The sequence below is a fragment of the Nematolebias whitei genome, chromosome 8 (assembly GCF_014905685.2).
Source record: "Nematolebias whitei isolate Nwh7 chromosome 8, NemWhi1, whole genome shotgun sequence".
Classification (NCBI taxonomy): Eukaryota; Metazoa; Chordata; class Actinopteri; order Cyprinodontiformes; family Rivulidae; genus Nematolebias; species Nematolebias whitei.
In genome coordinates this window covers 10,810,649-10,837,947 of record NC_056505.1, presented here as the reverse complement: position 1 = coordinate 10,837,947, position 27,299 = coordinate 10,810,649, and the positions used below count along the sequence as shown (strand labels likewise).

The following is a 27,299-nucleotide window of genomic DNA, read 5'->3' as shown; positions in this document are numbered from 1 at the left end:
AAAGAGGGGCCTTCACTTCTTTGGTTTTGCTTCAGCGGAGCTTATATCTATATATATATATATATATTATTTTTTTTTTTTTCTTTCTTTTAATTCAACCTTTATTTATACCTGTGGTTAATCCCATCCAGCCTCAGGGACTCATTTACAAGGGAGACCTGCATTTTTAACAAAGAACGATGACAACAACGACAACAATAGACAATCATAAAAGATATAAAAGATGCATACAAATAAAAAAAAAATGAATTGATTTCTCAGTGTTATTATTTATTTATTTTAATGTCTTTTATAAGATTTTGTTATATCGCCCACATTCATCCTAGGGTCAGTTTGTGTCTCCAGGTTTCTGCATGCCCAGGGACGCACCCTCTGCTACCCAGCATGCAATGCACCTGATCATGTTTGCTTTTCACTTTAGTGGGACAAAGAGAGGGCTTCATTTCTTTGGGTTTGGTTCAGTCGAGCCCAGAAGGCAAGGCTTGACCACCAGGCACTAGCTGGTGAGCTCCCCACAGTTCTGGCACCAGGTCGGTGTCCTGGCTTCCCTAACTGACCCTGAGGTAACAAATGACAGATGGGAGACCTGGGCTGACATGCAGACAACATCACTGGAGAACTAAGGCCCCTTCACCATGTCAAGGTGGCCATTCTGCAGACGAATGTTTGTGAGTGATGGGAAGATGGAGCGGGACTAATCGACAAACGGTGCATCGTTGATCTTGTCTCTTGTGATGAAGAAGACATTGAACTGAAAGGCAAAGCTCTTAATTCACTTTATGCTCCATTCTTCACTTATGGTCATTCATTCAACCTTTATTTATACAGGTTAGTCTCACTGAGTCACAAAGACTCATTTTCAAGAGCGACCTGTCATGAGGTGGTTCATGATTAAAAGAACACGATCCTGGATATAAAATGAGGGCCAGGTTCACAGAGAACAGGAGAAATGTCACAGGGGGGAGGGATGTCTGGGTTTCCCTGCTAGACATGTTGCCTCCAGGACCTGACCCATGAGTAAGGGGTCAAAAATAGATGAACAGATGAATATATTAGCTTTCCTTTTTAATTTTGCAACTCCCATTTGTTTCTGAAGAGCTTTGTCATTTAGAACAAAATGCTGACAAACAAAATGTTTACAATTTCAAATGTTAATGTTTTTAAATTGAAATTAAGAAAAGATCTAATACAATATCTTGTATAGGCAGTTTCTACACATGTTAGGATCAGAGACGGATTTGTTTCTTGTTCATGCAGTCATTTAATGGTTTACAGTTTCTTTCTTACACTCACCTCTAAGCTATCAGAGATTTTTATCTATTTTTTTTTTTTAAAGAAGAAGTAAAAAAAAGCATATGCTTTTCATGCTGGTACATCTATTCAGTCACTTCAGCTGCAGCTTTGAGGGGTTTAAAGGTCACAGAAAAGCACAGAGAGCTGGATGAGTGAGAGGGTTTTGGTTCACACACAGAGTGGAGGATTGGATATTCCCTAAGAAAACAGGAGCAGCCATTTGAGTGGAGGTCATGGGCATTTCCATGCATGCCGTTAGAATAGGTGGGGGCGTTGGAGGAGAGCGGACTCTCAAAACCAAATGAACTAAAAGCTCTTGGTTTGAATGCTCTTCAGCCCATATTCTCTGCCAAAGGTACTCCAGCTCGAATAAAGCACTCAGGTCAGAAGGAATGCTTTTTTAAAGCTTTTAGGCTAACTCTGATTCCTACTTAAAATCAACTCTAGTCCTGCTTTTTTGAACAAGAAAGGGGCTATTTGTGTTTGGATTTAGAGCCGTTGAGCAGAATATTTGTACAAGTGAAATGTCTTAGTGCATTAACACATTTGTGAGACGAAACATAATATACTGGATATTATAGAAATTGAAAACAAATGCTATAAATCATGAACAAGAGCGTTTCAATAATAATCTGCAGTCAAATTTTCACTCTCAGCAGCAGTAAAAAAAAAAAAAAAAAAGTAATAAATAGAAATAAATAGAATAAGTAATATTCCAAATAGATTTTTGAAAATATGATTAAGCTTCTATGAAACAGTGAAGAAATGCAAATTACTCCCACACAAATTCAGGAACAATCTGTCTCACAATAATTTCCTAAAGACATTTAAAAACCAAAACCTCTAAACTTCCCACCAAACCTAACCTTTACTCAGCACAAAAAACAAATTAAAATCAATATATTTTTTATTTTTTTAACCAAAACCTATAGTTCCCAATCAAATTATGTTGATTTCTAAAGACAGGTCTGTGATAAACAGCTCCTAACAAACAAGATGAGCAGCTCAGTTGTAGTGCTTTTAAACTCCACATGATGGCAGCTTAGATCTGTTGGAGGTTAAATTTCATAAATCATTTATAGTTTAATCACTCCAAACCAGTAATAAATGTTACCAAGCATAGCTAAGTAAAGCATGCAGTCTGATACTGTTGCAAGTTATTAAAGTGTTGGTGTGAAAATTATTTTTTAAATTACAAATTAAAATTTCACTGACAAATAAAGACTGTGATTTTTTTTTTTTACCTATCCAATGCAACAGTGTGTTCTCACTGGATATGATAAATTTTAATAAGTTTATTTGTTTACTGTTGGAATTGTAGGCAGACTAAGGACTAGAGCAGCGCTAAATATATTAAAGCTACGTTCAGCCTTAATTGTCTAATTAAAGACATTTAGTTTCAGAAAGCAAAAGTTCGTTCATCTTTTGTTATTTTTGTTAATTTAGATTGAATAGTGAGCATTTTTGGTGCAATTATTATATCATCAAAGAGATTGGCATTTAAGACAATTTTAAATAATTGTTTTTTTTATAAAAATTTTGTATTTCATGTAAAAGACACATACAATTACATGTACAATAAACAGTTCTTTGTATTGAACAAAAAGATTATAGATTTTCTATTTTACCCACACATTTATAATTTCAAGATTAAACATTTAATTTTTTGTACACACAAACCATCTGTAAAATTTGTATGCGGTTTTATTTGTGGCCAGCAGGGGGCGAACGAAAACATTTCGCCCTCTGTGACCACAGAAGAAGAGTCCTGCTAGTTTGCTAGCAAGCTAGCTGTTGCAAATTTCTAATTTAGGTTTCGTTGAGATTAAAAATGCTTGCGCAGTCTTTAAGACCGTGGTTGCTTCGTTGCAGGGGCTTGTCGTTGACTTGTTCAAGAACGTACTACGCAGACAAAGTAGCTCGACTCGGCTCTCAGCCCGATAAGCACTCTCCTGAATATCAGGTAGGTTAGCCTGTTGCTAACGTTTGCTAAAGTCGACTGGTTGCTAGCTGATGTCAGGGTTCATCCATGTGAGCAAGTTCACACCTGACTGTCAAGGATGACATAGTTGTCTACTCAAGTTTATAAACATGAAAGATGTATAATGACTTTAGCCATTAATTCAAACAGAAACTAACATTAGTGTTCAAACTCCCCAAAAGCTTAGCTTGCAGCATCTTCACTAATGTTTGGTACTTTTTTTTAAAGGGGTTAGCTCAAAACAATTCTTGTTATAAAATCTCACCACCTTGAAATTATTTGTGGTTTTTAACAATTTCTCTGAAAATAGAAAGCTACATTGTTTTGTGTTATTAAAAAAAAACATTTGATGAATAATCCAAAGTTTAAAATTTTGTTTATTAATGCTACAACTGCAATACAATAAAAAACAAAGTTACAATTAAAAGTTTTAACTGTGGTGTATTCATGCACTAGCAGTGCTGAAGAAATCTCATTATGCAGTGCTTTGTGGTTATTTAAACTGACCAAACTTTGGATTTAGACTAAGTTTAAACAGTGAACTTATGTTAGAATAAGCAGTAACCATACAGACAAGCTAAGCATTGTGTCTCATCGTTTCCCAGGAAAATTATGAACGAATGAAAGTTCTGGTTGATGAACTGAGAAGCCGGACAGAGAAGGTTAAATTGGGTAAGTGGCAAAGATATAATTCTGTACTGGTCAGTGCGTTTGTGTCGGCATGCAGGAAAAGTAGTATTTTTACTGAAGTGAAAACTGTAAAACTTGTCTAGATTCATTTTGCAAATGTTTTGTGGGCTTGTGTCAAGTAATTTTTCAAACATCCATCCATTCATTATCTTTACCCGCTTCTTACTTTTTGGGTCGCGGGGGTGACTTCTGCACTGCACATATCCAGCAATCATTGTGCGAGAGGCAGGGGACACCCTGGACAGGTCTCCAGTCCATCACAGGGACACATAGAGACAAACAACCATTCACTCTCTCACTCACACCTAGGGACAATTTAGAGTTACCATTGAGTCTAACATGCATATTTTTGGTAAGTGGGAGGAAACCGGAGTACCCGGAGAAAACCTATGCATGCACGGAGAAAACATGCAAACTCCACCCAGAAAGGCCCCTGGCCGGGATTTGATCTGGCAGTTTTTGGAAAAACTGACACCTCACATTAGAGCCATTAGTTCTAAACCTCATCTGTAATCTTTTGTAAACTGGTTCATAGTGGGTCAGGCCTGTGAGATACTGATGGTTTATAAAACCTTTCTTTTCAGGTTTTGGAATAGGTAACAGATACTTTAAGGGTTTTGAATCTTAAATTCATAATGGTTCTATGAATCTCTAACTTGCCTTATCTTAGTTAAGTTATTTTGGTCTACTAGAACGGCATTTTCAAAGTGTCACCAAAATGTTTAACATGATGTTTCTATCATTAATGAAGGTGGAGGAGAAAAAGCACGAAGACTTCACACTTCTCGAGGGAAACTTTTGCCTAGAGAGCGCATAGACAAACTGCTAGATCCAGGGTAATATCATCACTTAAGTGTTTTAGATGAAATTCACGATTGATCTGTATCCTTGAGTTGACACACACTGATCTAATGGTTCATGCTGTGCACATGCCTGCAAACTGAAAACAAGAGCAGGTGAACAGCATTTTGCTTATCAAAAAAAAAAGTGTTTTACGCATATATTAGGTTAAAATATATTGCAATAGTTTTTCCCATTTTATATTTTGCAGGACACCATTTTTAGAGTTTTCCCAGTTTGCAGCGTATGAGTTGTACGGAAAGGAGGAAGTACCAGCAGGCGGTATAATCACTGGGATCGGACGAGTTTCTGGGTAACGGCTTTAAACATTTCTCACATTTATCAAGTTGTTTTATTCTTAATTTTCCTTAATCTTTCTTAATTTTTAATAGCTGCTTAAATTCATTTTAAAATCTGTTCCAGCTTAGAAGTTTATATCAAAAACCACAGTCTTTAATCCAAGATCATTACATTATTTAATGTCCAACTAAATTAAACTTGATTTCCTGACTTTTTTTTCTTTTCTGTTCATTCTAGGGTGGAATGTGTTGTTGTTGCAAATGATGCCACTGTCAAAGGGGGTACTTACTACCCAGTCACTGTTAAAAAGCACCTTCGTGCACAAGAAATTGCCCAGCAGAACCACCTGCCATGCATTTACCTGGGTAGGTATCTCAGTATTTTGAAAGTTTTAATAAAAAACTAATTATTTACCAAGAAAGGGGTATAATGGAACAAGCACGTTAACGTAACCTCCATAGTTAATTTTTGACATGTACTGTAAGTACAAGAATCCTGTAACCAAAAATATTTATTTTGTACCTTGGCAAATTGAGGTTTTATTATTTGCATATATTTCTATATGTTTACAAGTTTTTGACAAGTCAAGTTATAAGACAGTTTGGTATGCTGATACTGTAAAAATCAATAAGTCTAAATATGCTAATGTTCTGATCTTTCAGTGGATTCTGGAGGAGCCAATCTACCCAGACAGGCTGACGTCTTTCCAGACCGAGATCACTTCGGACGCATTTTCTACAACCAGGCTCGGATGTCCTCAGATGGAATAGCACAGGTTGAGACTTTTCACGTTGCATATCCTGCTGGTGTGAAATACTTCTTTACCTCAGGGTCAGGTTTTCATCCCTGCTCTTTTTAGATGCTGTCACAGAGTGCTGACAAAAATATACCTTAGAATGTAAATGTAAAGAACAAAGTTCTTGGCTGTTTTTGTTAAAGTCATAAGGAAACAAAAATCCATCCTGACATTCAGTTTTGAAGAAAATACTTATTGGATATAAAAATGGGGAGATGTCTCTGATGGATCACTGCAATAAATGTAAGTTTTGCTCACAAGATGAATTTACCTCTTTCTATCTAACAAGGCTGAGTCAGGTCCTCTAACTCACTAAGAACAGTTTTTTATATTGTTATGGACAATATCGTACATGGTATATAACTCCTTTTTTAAAGGTTGCTGTTGTGATGGGCTCATGCACTGCTGGAGGGGCATATGTACCTGCGATGGCTGACGAGAGCATCATCGTGCAAAAGCAAGGAACCATCTTTCTCGGAGGGCCTCCTCTGGTTTGTGGATTTCTCATTTAAATAATTGTGTAACATGTTGAAAGATGAGTTTTAATGTGCGGTTTGTATACTCAGTCCAATCCTTGAATTTACAAACGTAGGATTGCAGCTGCAGGAAAATAATATAAATGTAATTTAGAGACAATTGAATTTGAGTAAGATTCTGTGTTTCTGTTTTACCAGGTCAAAGCTGCTACTGGGGAAGAAGTTTCTGCTGAGGATCTTGGCGGGGCTGATCTCCACTGCAAGTATGAACAAAACATTTTTAGTCTGATTGGTTTTGTCTTTTGGACTGTTTGCATGGATCAAATGCAATTTACAATTTAGGTGTCTACAGACGATGCGTTATTTACTGATTGAAAATGTATTTAATTTATTACTTGATGGCAACATTTAGCTCCAGAAAACATCAGCTTTGTTTCTATACGCGTGCCCTGATGTCCATGATCATTCGTACCCTGTGGTTTATATACTGCAGCAGCTCCAGACTGCTTCATTTGTTGTTTATTTCACAGAAAATCTGGTGTGACAGACCACTACGCTTTAGATGATAACCATGCACTCCATTTAGCGAGGAAGACGATACGAAGCCTCAACTACAGGAAGAATATTGAGGTCAGTCCAGTGGTGTATATATAAACACTCATTACTTTCAAACAGATGTGTCTGAACCGTCTGTGAAGGCTGAGTCATCTTTATTTTTTATTTCAGGTTACCACTGAACCCACTGAAGCCCCTCTTTATCCTGCCGATGAGCTTTATGGGATAGTTGGAGATAACTTGAAACGAAACTTTGATGTCCGTGAGGTATTTGTCCAGTTGTTGCGCCTTAAGAGAGCAAGAAGAAAGTTTTAGGCTGCACTCAGGATATATATATATATATATCTATCAATATGTTTCTATTAGACACTTTTCAATCGTTTTTATTTTATAATTTTTTTTAAGTTTTCAAGCATTTTCAACAAATCATAAATCAAAATGTTCAGTTCTTTCAGAACCATCTTGCTATAACTTTTGGTACGGGTGCAACTTTAGTTTTTTTTTTAATATTTAGCTTTTTCTGCCATTTTTTTTTCCTCATAGAAAATGAACTGAGCTCATTTTACATCCTTCAAGTCTTTAGATCTGTTTAAAACCTTTTACTGCTCCTTTCATGTTTTGTTCTGCTTCAGCTTCTTTCAGCTTCCATGAGCAAATTTAAATGTTTTTCAGCTACTTTCAGCTGTTTTGTGCTCCTTTCAGGCCATTTCTGCTGACTACAACATTTTTGTGCTTCTTCTAACTTATTTCTGCTAATTTTTGCTTCTTATGCTCCTTTCAGCTTATTACAGCAAGTTTCATCTTTTACTGCTATTTCAGCTACTATTTAGCTGTTTTTATGCTAATTTTAGCTTTTTCAGCTAACTCCACAATTTTTGCACTCATTTAAACTTTTTTCAGCCTAATTGGGCAAACATGTTTTTCTGCTTTCTTTTGATAATTTAAGCTTATTCTGCCTTTTCAGCTACTTTTTTTAAGCATTATTATTATTATTTTGTATGTTTTAGCTAATATCAGTAGTTTTCAGATAAATTCAAGTTTTTCCTGGTAATTTTTGCTACTTTCAGCCCAATTAACTTCTGTTAGCTAAGTTCAGCATGTTGTGCTCCTTTCAGCTTATGTCTGCTAGTTTCAGTTATTTCAGCTACTATTTAGCTATTTTATGCTAACTTTAGATTTTTTAGCTAATTCCACATTTTTTTGCACTAATTAAATTTTTTTTCTGCCTAATTCAGTGAAAATGTACTTTCTCCACTTGTAATTTATGCTTATTTCTGCCTTTTCAGCTACTTTCCAGCTATATTTGGCTAATTTCAGCCTTTTTTTTTAGCTAATTTCCTAATTGTTGTGTTAATTTCTGCTTATTTAATCTAATTCAACAAATGTGTTATTTCTCCTTTTAGCTTAGGCTTGTTCTTCCATTTCAGCTACTTTTCAGCTTTTTTTTTTTTTAGCAGATTTCAGCTGTTTGTCAGCAATTTCTTCTGCAATAAGCATTCACACTGCATTTTCACAGATGCTATTTCTCTAGTTAGCAAATATTTTACTTTGATTAATTTTATAAGACAGACAATAAAAGAAAAGTTGCAGTTTTTAAAGTATTAACAGAATTGGTTAATGAACAAAAAAATCGTATTTACGCGTTTTATCGATGAGATTTATGTAATATGCTACGCAGAAATGATTTAAAAGATTCAGACTGAACTTAAACCAGCTTGGACGTTGTGTTCTTGTGTCAGTCAATAATGGCTGCCTGGCATCAATCACCTTGTTGTGTTTTTTCCTCGTTGGCTGAGCCCAAGCCTTTGATTCTTGATGTGACTCCGGAGCAAGGATTACTGTTAACTCAAAGTGCCAAAGTGTTTGTGTTGAACAGTATCGACACGTCGTTTAGCGTCCAGGATCAACCAAATGCTCCTCCTCTCCCATTTATTTATTTATTTTACAGTAATCGCTTATTCTATAGAACATACGCCTACATCCTTTAAGTGAGCTCTGTTAGGTAAAATTTGTAACATTATTACATATGACACGAAATGTCATATAACAGGGCTGGTAACAAAAACTGACGGCTATGAACTGGCTTTTTTTTTTTTTTTGGTTTGCAGGTTATTGCCAGAATTGTTGATGGCAGTAAATTTGACGAGTTCAAGGCTTTTTATGGAGACACGCTTGTTACAGGTAGATTGTTTTCAATTTCTACAACACGGAGAATTATGATTTGCTTGGAGTGTTTTATTTTCCACCGTTTGATTTCCAATTTGCGCCCGTGCAGGATTTTCAAGAATATTTGGTTACCCTGTTGGAATCATCGGCAACAATGGAGTCTTGTTTTCAGAGTCTGCAAAAAAGGTATTTCTCCTTCAAACCCAGAGCGAAATTTAAATGAATAGGTTTTGAAAGCATAAATAAATGTCGTGGCTTGTGCAAACCTGTGCAGTGTTAAATGCCGAGCCCCACGATCACCGTGAAGAGGCAGCGGTATAATGTTTATGCACCTGTGAAAATGTCAAGGACTTAAAACACAATGCTGAAGCAGTTCGGGTAATCAGGTAATCTCCATGGGGAATTTGCTGCTTACGGCTCTGAATACCAATATGTCTGTCCTGCAGTAGCTTAGATGTTTTATAATGACTCTTCACAGTCAAGGTGCAGGCTTTTCCACAGTGAATAAGCTCTCAAATGGCTCTTGTCTTTGTTATTTCACGAGCACTCTGATGAATGGCGTTTTAATACCAAAGCATTTTAAAACCGTAGACGAGAGACAATCAGAATTGTCTTTTTTTTATTTTTTTTAATACCTCACTTAACTTGCGAGCCAATTTGCTGTGAGCAGAGCTGAACTTAACGCAGGCTTAGGGAAGATGATGAGCTGAGTTTGTGATTATACACTAGCACGGTTTCCCAATCGCATTTTGAATTAGATTACAAGCTTGGCTCGTACAGATTTCTTTCTGTCGCGTCTACATTAAAGCGTAGGCCAAGGCTGTATCTTTAGTTTGATTACTATCAAAAGAGACGGACAGCGTTTCATGTGGCTGAAGAGCATATTCAAGAAAAATCAATACAGCACCTGGTTTGGATGCATTTATGAGACACTCATCATTTAACAGGCTTCAGCGTCTGTTAGGAAAGCTGTGGACTGTTTAAACGCTCCCCGGGTATCTGTGGTGGCGAAAAGGAAAGATAGCAGATGACCTTTTTGATAGCATCTGTATATGTCAGAGCAAACAGACAGGTTATTTTTCCTGCTTCTTATAGATTTTTCTCCTATTTCTCTTTACACTTTGCAGTTCAAGACAAGCGGTCTCATGGAAAACACGAACAGAATTTACTTCCAAAATAAAGCGAACGCTTGACTAATTCAGATCACAGCACTTTAAACATACGTAGTGCTTCTTTTTCTCCCTTGCTGAAAAGTGAATCCTGGGGCAGTTTAACAGACTAGATGCTAAACAATTCATTGCAGGTTAGCGTAGACCTGTCGCGCTAAACGATAAATCAATTAATCACATGATAAATGAAAATTATCAACCTCAATTTCATTTATCGGCTTTTATCGTTTCTCCGTGTCTCTCTCTTTCTACCGAAGACAGCGGATGACAAAAGGCTCAGCTCCGGTGATCTTCACTGACCTCTCCCTTTCTCTTTAAAATCCATTTTAACCGTCCAAAATCGCGTTTTTGGATCGTTAAAAGCAGCTAAGCTACGAGCTAAGCTCAACTCAAAACTCATCTGTTTAAAGTAGCCTACGCACTTTGATTGCAACTGCACCGACTTATTTTAATTTTTTACTTGTTTTTGCTATGTGTATAATATTGTCTGTTTTTATGCTTGACTATGTAAGGTGACCTTGAATGCCAAGAAAGGCGCCTACAAATAAAATGTATTATTATTATTATTAAGCCAAGAGGTCGGAAAATGGTTGAAACCTGTGCCTTCGTGTAAAAAGTTGTTTTTCTCTGCAAAAATAATCTGAGAACTTGTTTACTGATTTTTATTAAAAGCTTTGTGGGAAAAATGCAACGCTAAAGAGCGCAAACCACACCGAGCATCTGCTATTTTGAGAACCGAATAAAAGAAGGAGAGCCCATGTCACGTCAAGAGGCCTTGTCATTCCCCGATCTGTTACGGAAGCACGATCCGTAGTGTACTTCCGGGTCGCACAGATCGCCGTTGTTTATGAATAAAAACTGTCTTAATTTACTTAGAAAAGTACGTGCTCCATCTCCGCCGAGCTTCATGTAGCTAATTTACGCCACTCGTATTTCCGTTACAAATCATTGGTTAAGATGATATGCGACGCATTAGACCTGATCCCCAGCCTGGGCTGAATGAGGAGAAACCCTGCAAGATACAGAATGAATTATTTCCATGGTGAAACGGCGCCGCTCAGTGGTGTAACCATGACGTAAATATGTCAACGATTTTAACAGAAATACGAGTGGCGTAAATTAGCAACATGAAAATCAGCGGAGATACAGCACATACTTTTCTAGGTAAATTAAGACGGTTCTTATTCATAAACAGAATTATACCAGTACATTTTCCTTTAATCTAGCATATTCAACGGTGATCCGTGCGACCCAGAAGTATTCCTTTTAGCACATGCACAAATGAGCTACACTACTGATCGGCTTCCATAACAGATTGGGGAATGACGGGCATCTCTCCCATTTTTCTTAAAGGGACACGCTGCTCGCTCCCTCACTATTCATCCTTCGGTTCAAATAATCTTTTACTGCCATCCGGTGGTCGAATGAAGGTACTACATGCAAAACAAATTAACCAACATTTCTTCTTAAATTTGACAATAATTACTAATTATTGTCAAATTTCAAACAATATTATCGTTTATCGCAATAATTTCTGAGACAATTAATCGCCCAGCAAAATTTGTTATCGTGACAGGCGTAGATTATCGTCCAGCTAAAATGACTCTTTTCTGCCTGAACTGGTCTCATCACAGATGAAGATGATGGATTGAAGTGAAGCTGTCAGGGAGATTATTTTTATTTTAAAATATCAAATTATTCACAAACACTGCTTCAAAACTAACAGAGTCCAGATGTGATCCACACTGGATGGACTTAAAGTGCTATTGTCCAGACATTACTTCAAACAGTTTAATATGCGCACACAAGCGGATTGAGTATATTTGTTTGATCGTTACGTTTCATTTAATTGCAGCAGTTCATATAAATTTAAAATGTTGGTCATTTTATGGAAGGTGTTATTTTAACATAATTATTACTGTTCTTCATTGTAAGGAATATTTTACATATTTTAAACCGTTGACTTTTTTCAGGGGACACATTTCATTGAGCTATGCTGCCAGAGAAACATTCCTCTTGTTTTCCTTCAAAACATAACAGGTTGGTGCTTGTTTTTCTACATCTTTAGGTTTTCTGTCTGGGGATTTATTTCTGTTTTGATGTTTGTACAACTGTTGTTTTGTAATTCAAAGATGATATGAGATGTCACAGTTTAAACCTCAAGAGACACAGGGAATGATGTAAAAATCTGGCCCTTCCCTTTCAGATGTCACACGAACTTAGACAACTAAATCTTGTTTGCTTTCCTTTTCTCCATTTTTCTCAGGTTTTATGGTGGGACGAGAGTATGAAGCAGGTGGAATTGCCAAGGATGGCGCTAAGATGGTCACTGCTGTTGCCTGTGCCAATGTACCCAAGGTTACTGTTATCATCGGAGGCTCCTATGGTGCAGGCAACTATGGCATGTGTGGAAGAGCATACAGGTAGAAAGCTGTTTCCCACGTGTTGCAGTAATTTAAACTCAAGTACAAAATGTTCAGTTGTGTTTATGAGTATATGCACGAGTTGCCTTTGGAAGATTTGTATGAGTAGAAAATAAAATTCCATTTATTTCTTAAAAATATGATTTACAAATACTGTTCATCTGTTGCAGATAGTTTTTTTAGGACTGGCATTTTTTAGTTTTTCAATTCAATTCAATTCAATTCAATTCAAAAATACTTTATTAATCCCAGAGGGAAATTATTTGTTGTTGTAACTCATTATCCTCATTTCATTAAGAGATGTCACAGATGCTGATGGCTGTAGACTGGAAGGATTTCTTATAAAGGTCCATCCCACAGTGGTTCCTAAGAAATTGGCAGCAGATGCCGTCCGATCCGTCCACCCAGACTCGACTGACCTCTCAGTTCCCCCGGGCTGTAGGACCACCTGAATGCCGAGCAGAACTCCTCCCAGTGTGATGGCCACTCCTCCCAGCAGTCTGCCAAGCTCCTCATTGCTGCAGATAGCCAACTGTAGGTGCTGAGGGACGATCCTGTCCTTCCACTGTCATGAGCCATGTTTCCTGCTAGTTCCAGGATCTCAGTGGTCAGGCACTCGAGCACAGCTGGCAGGTAGATGAGAATGCGTCCACAGAACATCCTTTTCAACTCATTTGGGATTTGAGGCTGTAGTTGAGATATTATTTGAGCTTTTGAGATGTTAATCAGCTGCTTTTGGTCGTAGAAAACTGCCTCGTTGCCATGGTTACGCATCATAACAAATGTCCAAAACCACAAAAGCCTCAGCAAAAATCCCTCCAGCTGCACAGCATCAGACACCAGAGGAAACAACCATCCAAAAAAACGTGATCCACATCCAGAAAAAGAGGAACCAAAAACTCCAAAAGCAAAATCCCAGAATGAAAGCAACAGAGCTGCCCCAACATGCAGCCACCCCGAGCGGCGCAATTCTAGAACAAATTTTTCCCCCATTTGTCCATTTTCCACGTTTATTCAGGCGCACGCTGCACAGTCAGTTACAAGGAGTGAGCAGAAAATGAGTGAACAAGCAGCTAAAGTCCAAAGAAAAACTTCTGAAGGATGCAGGAAGTCTCTGCTTCATGGAAGTAAAATATAAAGACATCTGAAAACTGTTGGGCACGGCTGTGTGACAGACCTCATTGTGCACAACTCATCATTTAATATTAGATTGTTTTAATATCAGAGAGCTTGGGTTTGACGTGCCAAAAGAAGAAAACAAAGGCAACGATTACAGCAAGTCTTATATTTAGTGAAAAATGATACATAATAATCTTATAAAATTGCAACTCTTAAGGTACCGGCATACTCCATCTGAAGCCGAGCAGTCGGCGTGTGGTCACGTGGTTGCGGGACGTTTGTTTTCGCGCACACCTCTCATACTCCACGAGACACGGACGCAGAGCTCCTGGGAAACCCGCTGCAGTTTTGGACCTTTTGACTAATTTAGTGTGTTGGAGTCGTGCAGCTGAACGTTCAAGCTCATTTTCACATTGACAAACACGCACACAAACTTTTGACCCAATACTTGGAGCATACACCCGTGAGAAAAAGTTTGGCTAAGGCTTTGTGTCGAGAAGGGGCGGGCGAAGCTGCTCTGCGAACAAAATGACGCAACTTTCGTCACGCAACTATGACAGTGAGAGCCGATTTCAGCACTTTGATGGAGTATGAAGAGGCTTTAGTGTTGCCTTGTTCTAAAAATTTAAAACCTATTAATTAGAAAGTTACTGCAAAACGATGGTAAATGTATCTTTCTTCTGTGCCATTTTTAAGTCTTGCCAATATTTTTCATTTCTGCGTGTGTCTGTCAGGATCAGCTGGACAGGAACGAACCCAGTTGTGCAGACAGGACTCAACTCGGCAGATTACAAAAATAGATATGTTTAATGATAAATAAAAAGGTAACAAAACAATAAGCTGACGTGGCAGCAAAACTTACATGGACTCAGGAAGCTCAGGGAGAAACTCACAAGACGCAGGAAACATGAAGACCCAAACGAATACGACCCGACAAAGGAACAACACAGGACAGGAGGTTTATATACAAGGACAAGACAAGACGTGATTACAAACAGCAGGTGTGATGAGACAAAGGTGGCAACAATTAAACTGACGAGGAAACACAGACACAAACAGAAACAGCAAAAGGTGCCATCCTTACAGTGTCTGGTATATAAAAGTGAGAATAAGTTATTCTTGGCAGTGAGGTTTGTTCATGAGTAGTTCACAAGGTTGAATCGGCTCCTCTGGATGAATCCTTCTTCATAGAAATATGTCATTAGAAAGCCTAACTTGTTAGATTTATCTACCTGGATTATTGAGCATGCATGAAGACTTCATGAGTACAGTAGTCCCTCGCTATTTCATGGTTCAACTTTCGTGGACTCACTCTTTCACCGTTTTTCAAAGTAAGATTGCACATGACACACAATTGGCTGATTGATGGATGAGCCTCACAAGTGGCATGGATTGTTTATTTAAAATAAATAATTTTAAAATGGGGGCAGCACGGTGGCGCAACTGGTAGAGCTGCTGCCTCTCAGCGAGCAGGTCCCTGGTTTAAATCCTGGTCCGGAGGCCTTTCTGTGTGGAGTTTGCATGTTCTCTTCGTGCATGCATGGGTTTTCTCCGAGTACTCCGGTTTCCTCCCACAGACCAAAAACATGCATGTTAGGCTGATTGGTAACTCTGAATTGTCCCTAGGTGTGAGTGAGACAATGAATGGTTGTTTGTCTCTATGTGTCCCTGTGATGGACTTGCGACTCGTCCAGGGTGTACCCCGCCCCTCGCACAGTGATTGCTGGACACGGGCACCGGCGACCCCCGTGACCCAAAATGGAAGAAGCGGGTAAAAGATAATGGATGGATGGAATTTAAAATGGTTTTGCATGCACCTGCTGCACCTGTGTTCAGCCCACAGCTGCAGGGAGAAGTTCCCTCCTGCAGCTTGTCATGATCTCTGCTCTGCAGGGGAGAGGTGGGCGTGGCCGAGAGCGGCAGGTGGCAGAGATCATGACATGCTGTGCTGTTTTAGAACGTTTAGAGTTTAGAATTTAGAATTTAGAATCATTGTTTAGAATTCGCAAGAGTGGGGGAAGGGTTACACCTTTATTTATTTATATATATATATAAATTCTAAAATAAACTACTACTACTTGTACTACTATTCCTGCTTTGCGGTTTTTCATTTATCGGGGGGCGAGGCGCAAACAATGGACTACTGTAGTACTTTCATTGAAGAATCCTTCATTAATGATGGTTTATTTTGACACATTTTTTTTTCTCTGCTAGTTGTTAATGAAACATTTTTCTGGCTTAATAAAACACATATAAAAGTATCGTTTTTCCATTTTTGTTTACAGCCCACGGTTCCTCTACATGTGGCCAAATTCCAGGATTTCTGTGATGGGCGGTGAGCAAGCAGCAACAGTCCTGGCTACCATCACTAAAGATCAGAGGGCTCGCGAGGGGAAGGAGGTAATGACTAATATTAATCTGCCCATCTGCGCTTCTCTTTTAAAATACAAATTGCTGCCAAAAGGAAAAAAAACATTTTCAAAGACACTTTTCTTTCTGTATTGATTTGACGCGGCAGAATAAAATTAGATCGGTGTTAAGTGTTGCTGCGATGACTTATCCAGAATAGCTCTCCCATCAAATGTCTGTAATTAAACGGTGTCAGGTTTGCTGCTATGGTTGTATTAAAAACACATTAACGACTTCAGGATGACGTCTCGCATCACTGCTGTGGTGACAAGCTTTTAAAGACGTAAAATGTCTCATTATTTAAAAGATAATAGAGCCTAATTATTAGTCACGTTTGTAATACATCTCTTAATATTTTTCATACTGTATTCACATGCCTGAGTATATTTAGTTGAGCTGAATTAGCATTGTATCAAACAAGAATCAAGGAGGAAATAAGTTTGATGTGGTTTTATTTTTCTGAAGTTACAATAAAACGGTAGTTAGACTAAGATTATTCCAGGAGATAATTCAGCACAGTGCCACAAGATTAGACAAACAAATTATTTTACAGTGTTCACTTATGAGTAGACTATAGAACTGTCCAGGAAATGATATTGTGAGAGACATACTTTGCAGATAACTGTTGCAATATATGTGTATCTATACTAACATTTATATGATGGTAATTGCTGATAATTCACATAACGGGTGAGATTTTTGCAGCTAATATTGTACAAATAGTCATAATCTGTCCTGGTAAATCAATTTTTATAGTTGAAGTTTTAATTTCCAGTGAATGAAATTGTTCTTTGTTTGCTTTTGTTACAGATTTGTACTGATAAGAATTTGTTATTAAAAAAAATAACAAAGGGAAATTAGCCATTAGCCAAATTAGATTAATACAGTAGTCCCTCGCTACTTGGTGGTTCGTTTTTTGTGGACTCGCTCTATCGCGGTTTTTCAAAATAAGATTGGACATGACACACAATTAACTGATTGATGGATGAGCCGCACGATCGGCATGGATTTTTTAATTGAAAATAAATTCTTTTAAATTATTTAACACCTGCTGCACCTGTGTGCAGCCCACACTGCAGGATAAACTTCCTGCTGCAGCTGATCAGCTGTTCTCTGTGCAGAGCTAAGAAGTGGGCGTGGCCGAGAGCTCTGGCAGATGGCAGAGAGCAGCCGGTGGTAGAGAGCACAGATCATGATATTCTATGCTCTTTTAGAACGTTTAGAGTTTATAAACATTCTAAACAATGGTTCTAAAGCTCTTAAAGCACAGCATGTCATGAATTCTCTGCCTCATCTGCTCTTTGCCACCTGCAAGCGCTCTCGGCCACGCCCACTTCTTAGCTCTGCACAGAGAACAGCTGATCAGCTGCAGCAGGAAGTTTATCCTGCAGTGTGGGCTGCACACAGGTGCAGCAGGTGCTAAATATTTTAAAATAAATTATTTTAAATAAAAATTCCATGCCGATCGTGCAGCTCATCCATCATTCAGCCAATTGTGTGTCATGTCCAATCTTATTTTGAAAAAACGCGACAGAGCAAGTCCGCGATAAACGAACCACAAAGTAACGTGGGACTGCTTTGTATATATAAATATATATATATATAAATACTAAAATAAACTACTACTCACTACTTGTACTACTACTCCTAATTCGAGTTTTTTCACTTATCGGGTATATTCAGGATCTGGATCCCCACGATAAATGAGGGACTACTGTATTGGATTTTTTTCTGCAGATTTAGCTCTATTTTTATCATTGCTTATTTTATGAAGTAAAAATTGAATCCTACAGCATCCAGTTTTTTATAACTCACTGAGTTCATGCGTCAAACTCAATTTAATGGAAACCCATGAAGCAGATAACATTTATAAATATTTAAAAGGGTTATATTCAGTCTGTGTGTTCGATACAGTATTTGAACTCCTATTGAGGGCTAGAGTTGAAGAATTACTCAGTGAGCAGATCTTCTGACCGGCTCACTTGTACTGTAGATATTTAAAGTCAGTCAGTTGAGAAAAGGTCTTACTTGCTCACCAATGGCAAGAATTATTTTATTAAAAACACTAGACTAAACATGTTAGTAATATCCTGCATGTACAGAAGTTCTCCCAGCAACACCAGAAGTCTTTGAGCGGTCTTCAGGGTTCCGTGGCAAAATTATTTTTTTGTCATGTTTTAGTTCAAAATAAATATCTCCAAATTCTAAAATCAACTAAATATGTCAACTTCTTTGTATTACATTCATCACTTTTCAGTTTAAAACAAATGTTTTTATAGCACCTTCAGTAAATTTGATTTAGTCTTTAGCTATAAAAGTCTTAAAATCATCAAAGGTGTAAACCCAACAAGTTTATGCGTTAGTTTTTTTGTTTGCGTAACTTAACTGCATCTTTTGCAAAGTTGGATCCTTTTTAAAAACGTCTTGAAACACAGAATTTGGGTGTATTTTGTGTAATATTTGGTAGTATCGCTCATTCCTTCCTCAGTGTACTTTCAGTGAATGGTACAGAGCCGTCAATATGGACACACATAACACAAGACACATCTGCCGGTGCTTCAGAAAAACTAGCTAAGGTGCTCGATGGATAAAATGTTCTGACCACTTACAGAAATCTCTAAATTTTCTTTCTTAATCTCAGCTTTTAGTGCCTAGTCTGAATGTTGTGTACTGTATGCAAGGGTTGATATTAGCAGTTTCTGTTTGTCCGAGACAACCTTTTTTCTATTTTTGTCTCCAACAACCAGATCTCACCACGAGGTTGTCCGGTGGACAGCCAAGTGAACACCACATGGATTAAAGGGTCATTTTGAACATCTTTAAAATTGAAGGGGGGGGAGACGTGTTTTGTTGTGGTCTTTTTAAAGCCATCCAATCTAAAATGATGATAAAAGTGACACTGCTGTCAATAAATAAAGAGAACCAGAGTCAGAGTTTGACCCGATGGGAGCAGAGCAGGGCGGGTCGTGCTGTTTGATACACAGCAGGTGTGCTCCCAGCTTAGAGAGAGACTGCAGGTGAGAGCACCTGTCAGTGTTTCCTGGACTGTTTTCCAAGAAGGACACTCTATCACCCTAACCGATGACGGCATAATAAATTATTAAAGACAAATTAATGCTAAAAAATGAATATTTCTATGCCACAGATTATAACAAAGGTGCTTGTCTGAGTTTCTCTGTGAGCCGGTTTCAGGTAGTTTATCAAAAAAATCTGCAAACTTTAATTCTGCACGATATCTTAGCAACTACAAGGTGTTGTCTGTTTGGATGAGCTGAACTTGATTATATTTACAACCATTCTGAGAGGTAATCGTACTGTGATAAATGCAATTTAATAAAAGATCAAATGTGAAAATAAATCGTATTTACTGACCTACATGAGCTGAAATTCTGTAAATATAATCCATTTGAATGAAATAATCATTTTAGGGGAGAAATCTTAGTCTAGTAAAAAAGTTCTTAGTTAATTTATACTCGGCAAAGAACTTTCTGTGCTAATATTTGTTCAAATATATCAGACAGCCCCTCATCTGGAAACACTGAAATGAAATAAAAAGAAACTACAGAACATTTGTTCAAAACCTCTCATTCCTCCAGAATGCCGTTGGTCTTAATGGTGCAGGTTAAAGTCTTCTTACAACTTCAACGATTTATTAGAGAACACTATACTGTGTACTTTTACTAAGGTCATGTACACACCTTACTCCTTTTGACGTCAAAACCTCTGAGAAGTGACCTGTAGGCAGGAAAAAGCTCTCGAATGTGTGGTACTGGGTGTGGTGAGCTCTAGGTGTAGAAAAAGTGCAACCTTTTTTTTCTGCTTTGATCCCTGAGCATTAAATATGATGTGAGTGTCTCTTTGGCAAAGTCTGATGAGGAAGTTCCACTCGAGCAGCTCCTGAAAGAGTTTGCTACTCAGAAGCCTGGAAACTCCTAGCACTCCTCAAGATGGCCGCCTGAGAACATTTGCATTCTGTAATCTCTGTTTATAGTGCAATATGCTTATTAAATTACATTTTTCTGTAGGTTTTTTTTTTCCTTCTTTATAGGGATGCACGATATTATCAGCATGATATCGGCCGATATTAACGTTAAAGTTAAATATCGGACATCGGCCATTCCATCAAAATAACTCACCGATATGAAAGGCTTCTGTTTTAAGTTAATTTTTAATTTAAGAAACTGTCAAGTATATCTATTAATGCACTACTACTTATGCACTTTTCACTTGTCACATGTGAGCAGGTTGAGTTTAGATTTGTGAAAATTTACAAATTTGCACTGTTCATTTGTCGTCATTGTGTTAGAGAGAGTAAATGTCGGAAATAAATTTGACATTAAATATAACCCAAGTTGAAGTGTTACATCATTTTCACCCTGATAGCAGGCCAAACTGACAAAGACCATGCAGAATAATGTAGTATTTTAATTCCACAGCAGAGAAATCGATGTAGTCTCTGTAAGTAGGTCTAGGGGAAATAAATAAATAAATAAATAAATAAATGGGTATTGGTATTGATTATCGGCCATATAAGTTTTGACATATCGACGTATCGGATATCAGCCAAAAATTCAATATTGTGCATTCCTACTTTAAAGGTTGTAGACAACCCAACCTTTTGGTGGACAAGCAGATTCTGTTGAGGTTGACCACTAGACAACCTGAAAATCTCCTTATGCCTACCCCTGGTACGTATTGTGGAGTCTCGAAGCGGTTTCACATTTTAGAAGCTCTTCAGGTTTTGCGTTGGTAGTTTTGTTTTGAGAAGCGACAATCTGTTCCATTTGCTCAGGGATTTTTCACCTTTTCTGTCTTTATTTCTTCCCATGACTCATCTCTGTTGTTCCAAGCTGATGAAACTGGCCTTTGTGACACATGAAGCAGCCGTGTGCGTTCAGCTTTACGTTTCACTACACCTCCAGTAGCTCAGACAACCTTTAAAATGCCTCTGGCTCGAGCCCTTATTACCATCTTCTGTTTTCACGATTTATTCACAGTTCACAGCAGAACAAGAGGCAGCCATGAAGGAACCAATTATTCGGCGGTTTGAAGAGGAAGGCAGCCCGTACTACTCCAGCGCCAGGTGAGGTTTGGTTATGACATCATGTCTCTCAGGCAGCCGTGGATTGAAATGAAAGTGTTCACAACCTGGGCTCTGTGTATCTAGTTGATTTCTTTTAGTTTGGGCCATTTCAGTTGAACTCTTCTGCTGGGAGACAGTGCTGTCTGTTCATGAGAATATCGGAGATTTTTTCTATTTAGAAATTTTCCGATAGTTCATGAAAAGCTACAAAACAGAATTGATGCACGAGGACTAATGTCATGTTAGTGTTTCATCTCCATTAGGTGCCTTGTTGTTTTACTTTTAAAATGACTTCAATGAGATGATTTCCTTTGTGACTTGGTGCTATATAAAGAAACGGAATTTAAATACTTCTTTTGGTTTGTGATGTTACAAATTATAAATTAAGAAACTGTGTATTTGAAGTATTTCTTTTAATCAGGGGTTCTCAAACTTTTGGGGTTCGGGTACCTCCTCCTAACCTTCATGTTTATTAAATCATTTTCTTCAATTTATATTTTTTATGCAACGGAAAAGTTTGTGTAACATAAATACTTAAGACCTGTTCTTTAATAGTGTTAATTCAATGTTTATACTTTGAAACATGAGGTATTTTTCATTCAAGACACACTTAAGTAACAACATTTTTAATTTCAACTTCCAAAAATGACAGCTTTGAGAAAATTAACAGCATTAAAAAAAAAACTAAAACTTTACCTTTACTTAATGAACATAATAAATGTGTTGCCTCTTCTTGAAATTATTACAGAAAACTACATCAAACTGAACAGAATCATAGCAGCAGTGGTCACATACCAAGTAACAGCTTCATTTGTAAACCAATCTGGAGGAGGACCCCCCCACCCCCAGAAAATTTTGAACAATGTAGATGTGATTTCCTGCATTTTTGGTGTATTTTAAAGGGTTGTTTAACATCTACGTGCTTTTAAAAAATAATGATTTTTTTGACGGACTCCCAAGCACCAGCTCGCTGATCCCCGGGAGTCCGGGGACCCTCGTGTGAGAACCACCGCTTTTAACAGTTTATATTAGGAGGATGCTGTATTAGATCGTATTGACTTCATTTAGGTTCTACACTGTAATTAGATTGTTTTAGTAGTTTAATATAATTATGTTACCTGTTATTTAATATAAACCCACAAATCTCAGTCGGCCCTCACTGCGTTCCTGTCGCTCCCGGGCGTAAATGTCTGCATCACTTTTCACAGTTAATAACTGAGCCAGTCTTTAGTGACAGTGTATCATACAAATCCAAGGTCTCGCTTTGTTTACTTTCCTTTTGTCCTCTTCTGCTCAGTTAGTGCCAAAAAGCAGCAACGAGCCGCACGTGCTCCATGTTGTTTTGTGTTTGTGCGTTTCTTTCTTTCAGTGTTTACAGACAGGCACAGTTTCAAATGATCTAATTAAAGTTTTTAAGCGTGAGTTTCTTTGTATGTTAAAAAAACGTAGTCTACATACACGTTCCAGAATGATCACTTTTGATTCACCAGCGGTATAAAAACCAACGAGTGTCTCGTTGAGCCGCTCCAGCTGTTGAATTAAAATGGTTAAAGTTGAAGAAAATTATTCTGACCTGGACTGAACTGAAGTTGCCGTGGTTGCTTATGGCTAAAAATAGAAAAACGGTGAAACTTTCAGGGTTGCACTTTATAAAGGATTTATTAATGTTTTGTAAAAGGGTTATTTATAAGTTCATTAGCAGTTCATAAAATATTAATAAGCATTTTTAAAATGGTTATACGACACCATTCGTTCTTTAAAACAACGCGTACTTCTTTGGAAGGCCAAATTCTGTACATTTAGGCAAATGTAAGTTTTAGCCAGTTGCTAAACTTGTTAAAAAAAATAACTTTATATGCCAACTTTATACCTATAAATCCTCGTAGTTATTACATGCAAGCAACTCACTGATAAATGTTTAAAATTTAAAGTCTAAAATATGAAGAGTGCAGTGAGAATATGAGGTGGAGATGAATCTTGGCTCATTAATTGGCCAGACTGAGTCAGTTTTGTTCTTTTAATCTAATGCACTTACTGTTTATTAATGATTACGTGGTTACTGCTTAAATAATAACAATTTATTAACAATTTTATAATTCCTAAAGGGTACTTCTATTATAAAGTGGTGCTCCTTTCAGCATCATTGACAGCATGCCTCTTATTGTGCTGATATTAATTGTAATATCTCCTATGTTGTTGGTTTTTTATGTACAGTAACTAAAATTAGTTTTTAAAACATGGTATATCGATATTATATATATATATATATATATATATATATATATATATATATATATATCTTGAAAATGCTGACATACAGGTGTTGGTCATAAAATTAGAATATCATGAAAAATTTGATTTATTTTAGTAATTCCATTCAAAAAGTGAAACTTGTTTATTAGTCATTCATTACACACAGACTGACATATTTCAAATGTGTATTTCTTTTAATGTTGATGATTATAACTGACAGCTAAAGAAAACACCAAATTCAGTCTCTCAGAAAATTAGAATGTTACTTAAGACCAATAAAAAAAAGGATCTTTAGAAATGTTGACCAACTGAAAAGTACGAACATGAAAAGTATGAGCATGTACAGCACTCAGTACTTAGTTGTGGCTCCTTTTGTCTGGGTTACTGCAGCAATGTGGCATGGAGTCGATCAGTCTGTGGCACTGCTCAGGTGTTATGAGAGCCCAGGTTGCTCTCATAGTGGCCTTCAGCTCTTCTGAATTGTTGGGTCTGGTGTATCACATCTTCCTCTTCACAATACTCCATAGATTTTCCATGGGGTTAAGGTCAAGTGAGTTTGCTGGCCAATTAAGAACAGGGATACTATGGCTCTTAAACCAGGTACTGGTAACTTTGGCACTGTGTGCAGGTACTAAGTCCTGTTGGAAAATGAAATCTGCATATCCATAAAGTTGGTGAGCAGCAGGAAGCATGAAGTGCTCTAAAACTTCCTGTTAGATGTCTGCGTTGACCTTGGACCTCAGAAAACACAGTGGATCAACACCAGCAGATAACATGGCACCCCAAACCATCACTGACTATGGAAACTTGACACTGGACCCCAAGCAACATGGATTCTGTGCCTCTCCTCTCTTCCTCCAGACTCTGGGACCTTGTTTTCCAAAGAAAATGCAAAATTTACTTTGATCAGAGAACACAACTTTGGACCACTCAGCAGCAGTCCAGTCTCCCTTGTCTTTATTTCAGGCGAGACACTTCTGATGCTGTCTCTTGTTCAAGAGTGGCTTGATACACGGAATACGACAGCTGAAACCCATGTCTTGCATACTTCTGTGCGTGGTGGTTCTTGAAGCACTGACTCCAGCTGCAGTCCACTCTTTGTGAATCTCCCCCACATTTTGGAATGGGTTTTGTTTCACCATCCTCTCCAGGGTGCAGTTATCCCTATTGCTTGTACACTTTTTTCTACCACATCATTTCCTTCCCTTCGTCTCTCTATTAATGTGCTTGGACACAGAATTCTGTGAACAGCCGACATCTTTAGCAATGACCTTTTGTGTCTTGCCCTCCTTGTGCAAGGTGTCAATGGTCGTCTTTTGGACAACTGTCAAGTCAGCAGTCTTCCCCATGATTGTGTAACCCACAGAACTAGACTGAGAGACCATTTAAAGGCCTTTGCAGGTGTTTTGAGTTAATTAACTGATTAGAGTGTGGCACCAGGTGTCTTCAAAATTGAACCTTTTCACAATATTCTAATTTTCTGAGATACTGAATTTGGTGTTTTCATTAGTTGTCATTTGTAACCATCAACATTTAAAAGAAATAAACATTTGAAATGTATCAGTCTGTGTGTAATGCTACTGAAAAAAAAAAAAAAAAAAATCATGATTCTCTAATTTTATGACCAGCACCTGTATATCTGCTGCCTGTAAGTAGATGTAGACGTTTGTATTTTTTGCTAATGTGAAGAAGAACAAGAAGTCAGTGTAAGATAACAGAGCATTTAATAAAAAAATTAAAAAAAGTTATTTAAAAAGAGGAAGATAAAATTGCAGATGTGATGATGGAAGGAGGCAGCACGGTGGCACAACTGGTAGAGCTGCTGCCTCTCAGCGAGCAGGTCCCTGGTTCAAACCCCGGTCCAGGGGACTTTCTGGGTGGAGTTTGCATGTTCTCTCCGTGCATGCGTGGGTTTTCTCCGGGTACTCCGGTTTCCTCCCACAGACCAAAAACATGCATGTTAGGCTAATTGGTAACTCTAAATTGTCCCTAGGTGTGAGTGAGAGAGTGAATGGTTGTTTGTCTCGTTTGTCTCTATGTGGCCCTGTGATGGACTTGCGACCCGTCCAGGGTGTACCCCGCCCCTCGCACAGTGATTGCTGGACATGGGCACCAGTGACCCCCATGACCCAAAATGGAATAAGCGGGTAAAGATAATGGATGGATGGATGGATGGATGATGGAAGGAAACTTCTGCCACTAAACATTGAGACAGTCATCCAGGCAGAGGAAACGCATCATCTCGTAGTTTATTAAATCAACCGACTGAAGACTTCTTGTACTTTTTGAGTTGTAATATGACGTGTAAGCTCGTTTTTTTTTTTTTTTTCGTTTTTTTTCCACAGACTGTGGGACGACGGCATCATTGACCCTGCAGACACTCGCCTGGTTCTGGGACTGAGTCTCAGCGCAGCTCTCAATGCACCAACCAAGAAGACGCAATTCGGAGTCTTCAGGATGTAACGCTCTATTTATAATTGACTTTGTGCGGTTTTTTTTAAGTTTTTTTTTATTTCCCACTTCAAAGGAACAGACAAAACGACTCAAGAGATATGATGTGATGAGGTTGAAAGACATTTCCACCATAAAGTTGTGCCTTATTGTCGTTATTCCAGTATAAATCCAACTGTTCTTATAGAAATATTTAGTTGATTCTACTTCATCACATACTGTAAATAAAAACTAGAAAGGATAAAAAATGTTTCCTTTTTTCCTGACTTCTCAAATTCCTTCATAAGGGGGCACTGTTCAGCCAAAAATAACACATCATACCTTTTTCAGACACCTATGGATTTATTACTTTCAGATTTTTAAGCTAATCTCTTGCTTTTTATTCTTGTATATCGTTTATTGGATTATAACTGTTCATAATGACATGCGGTGTTAAGCTGCGCAGGCAGCACATCGTGTGCTGAATCTTAAAATCGGATCTTTACCAGCTGACTGCCGATTGTTTTTATGCTTTGCGAGTTTTATTTTTCACCAAACCATTGGTTTGCTCACACATTTGTTATAGTTCAGATTATTTTAACGAAGAGTCTTTGTTTTAGTCCATAAGGAGTGACGGAGGCCACGTGTTTGGTGCTTCAGTAAATTTGCATGTTTGCATGAAGGCTAGTTAAAGGGTTTAACTGGAAGCCCTTCATGCTTGCGTGTGAATAACAGAGGCTGAGGAGAGACTCACCTTTGGGAGAGCAGAAATAACTCAGGGCATCACGTCTTCTAAGTGTGTGTGTGTTTGTGTGTGTCGCCCACATCTCGCACCATTTGTTTCAAACTGGTTTGCTGGTATGCCTTCATCGTTTTTCACCAGATGTCAGTGTAGGAGGCATCGCCAAGCATCAGCGTTTGGGTTTTAGATGTTAGCAACCTTGAGACCCAGCGATTCGGAGAAACGTGCATTTCTCAGTGTAACGAGTGAAAATTAAAGGAATAAAGAGCGGGATTAGTTTGATCCACAATCATTGTCATGTGTGTCTCAACAGAAGAGCGAGTTTATCTTTTGTCTGGTGAGCTTTCCATCTGCCGTGGAGTATTTTCCTTCAAGGTTCACAGCCTTTCTTTGCATACTCTAGATTAAAGGGCAGTTGAGACGGACTGTCAGGCACATAGACGGGCACTCATTAACAGCGATGCACAGATAGTTTGTCTAAGAGAAATAGAAAGACTCTGGGCCGTTGGACAAGGCTGAGAGCACGGAGACGTTTTAGATCTGCTCTAACTGTCAAACCAGGATCATTCGAGGC

The 27,299-nt window shown here is 38.0% G+C and overlaps 2 protein-coding genes across 2 annotated transcripts in view; both read left to right on the top strand.

Annotated features, from left to right (window-relative positions):
- tmem8b (transmembrane protein 8B) overlaps positions 1-27,299 on the top strand; it is a 1,109,927-nt gene that overhangs the window by 1,023,735 nt on the left and 58,893 nt on the right. The gene's annotated exons all lie outside the window — the stretch shown is intronic.
- On the top strand, positions 3,057-26,280 carry mccc2 (methylcrotonyl-CoA carboxylase subunit 2). The gene is made up of 17 exons (XM_037680918.1): positions 3,057-3,256; positions 3,880-3,946; positions 4,716-4,800; positions 5,016-5,117; positions 5,342-5,469; positions 5,767-5,879; positions 6,278-6,391; positions 6,575-6,639; positions 6,907-7,006; positions 7,103-7,198; positions 9,040-9,112; positions 9,207-9,283; positions 12,240-12,306; positions 12,533-12,689; positions 16,094-16,208; positions 21,215-21,300; positions 25,899-26,280. Exons 1-17 carry the CDS (start codon positions 3,125-3,127, stop codon positions 26,014-26,016), a joined length of 1,695 nt encoding a protein of 564 aa, XP_037536846.1. The 5' UTR covers positions 3,057-3,124; the 3' UTR covers positions 26,017-26,280.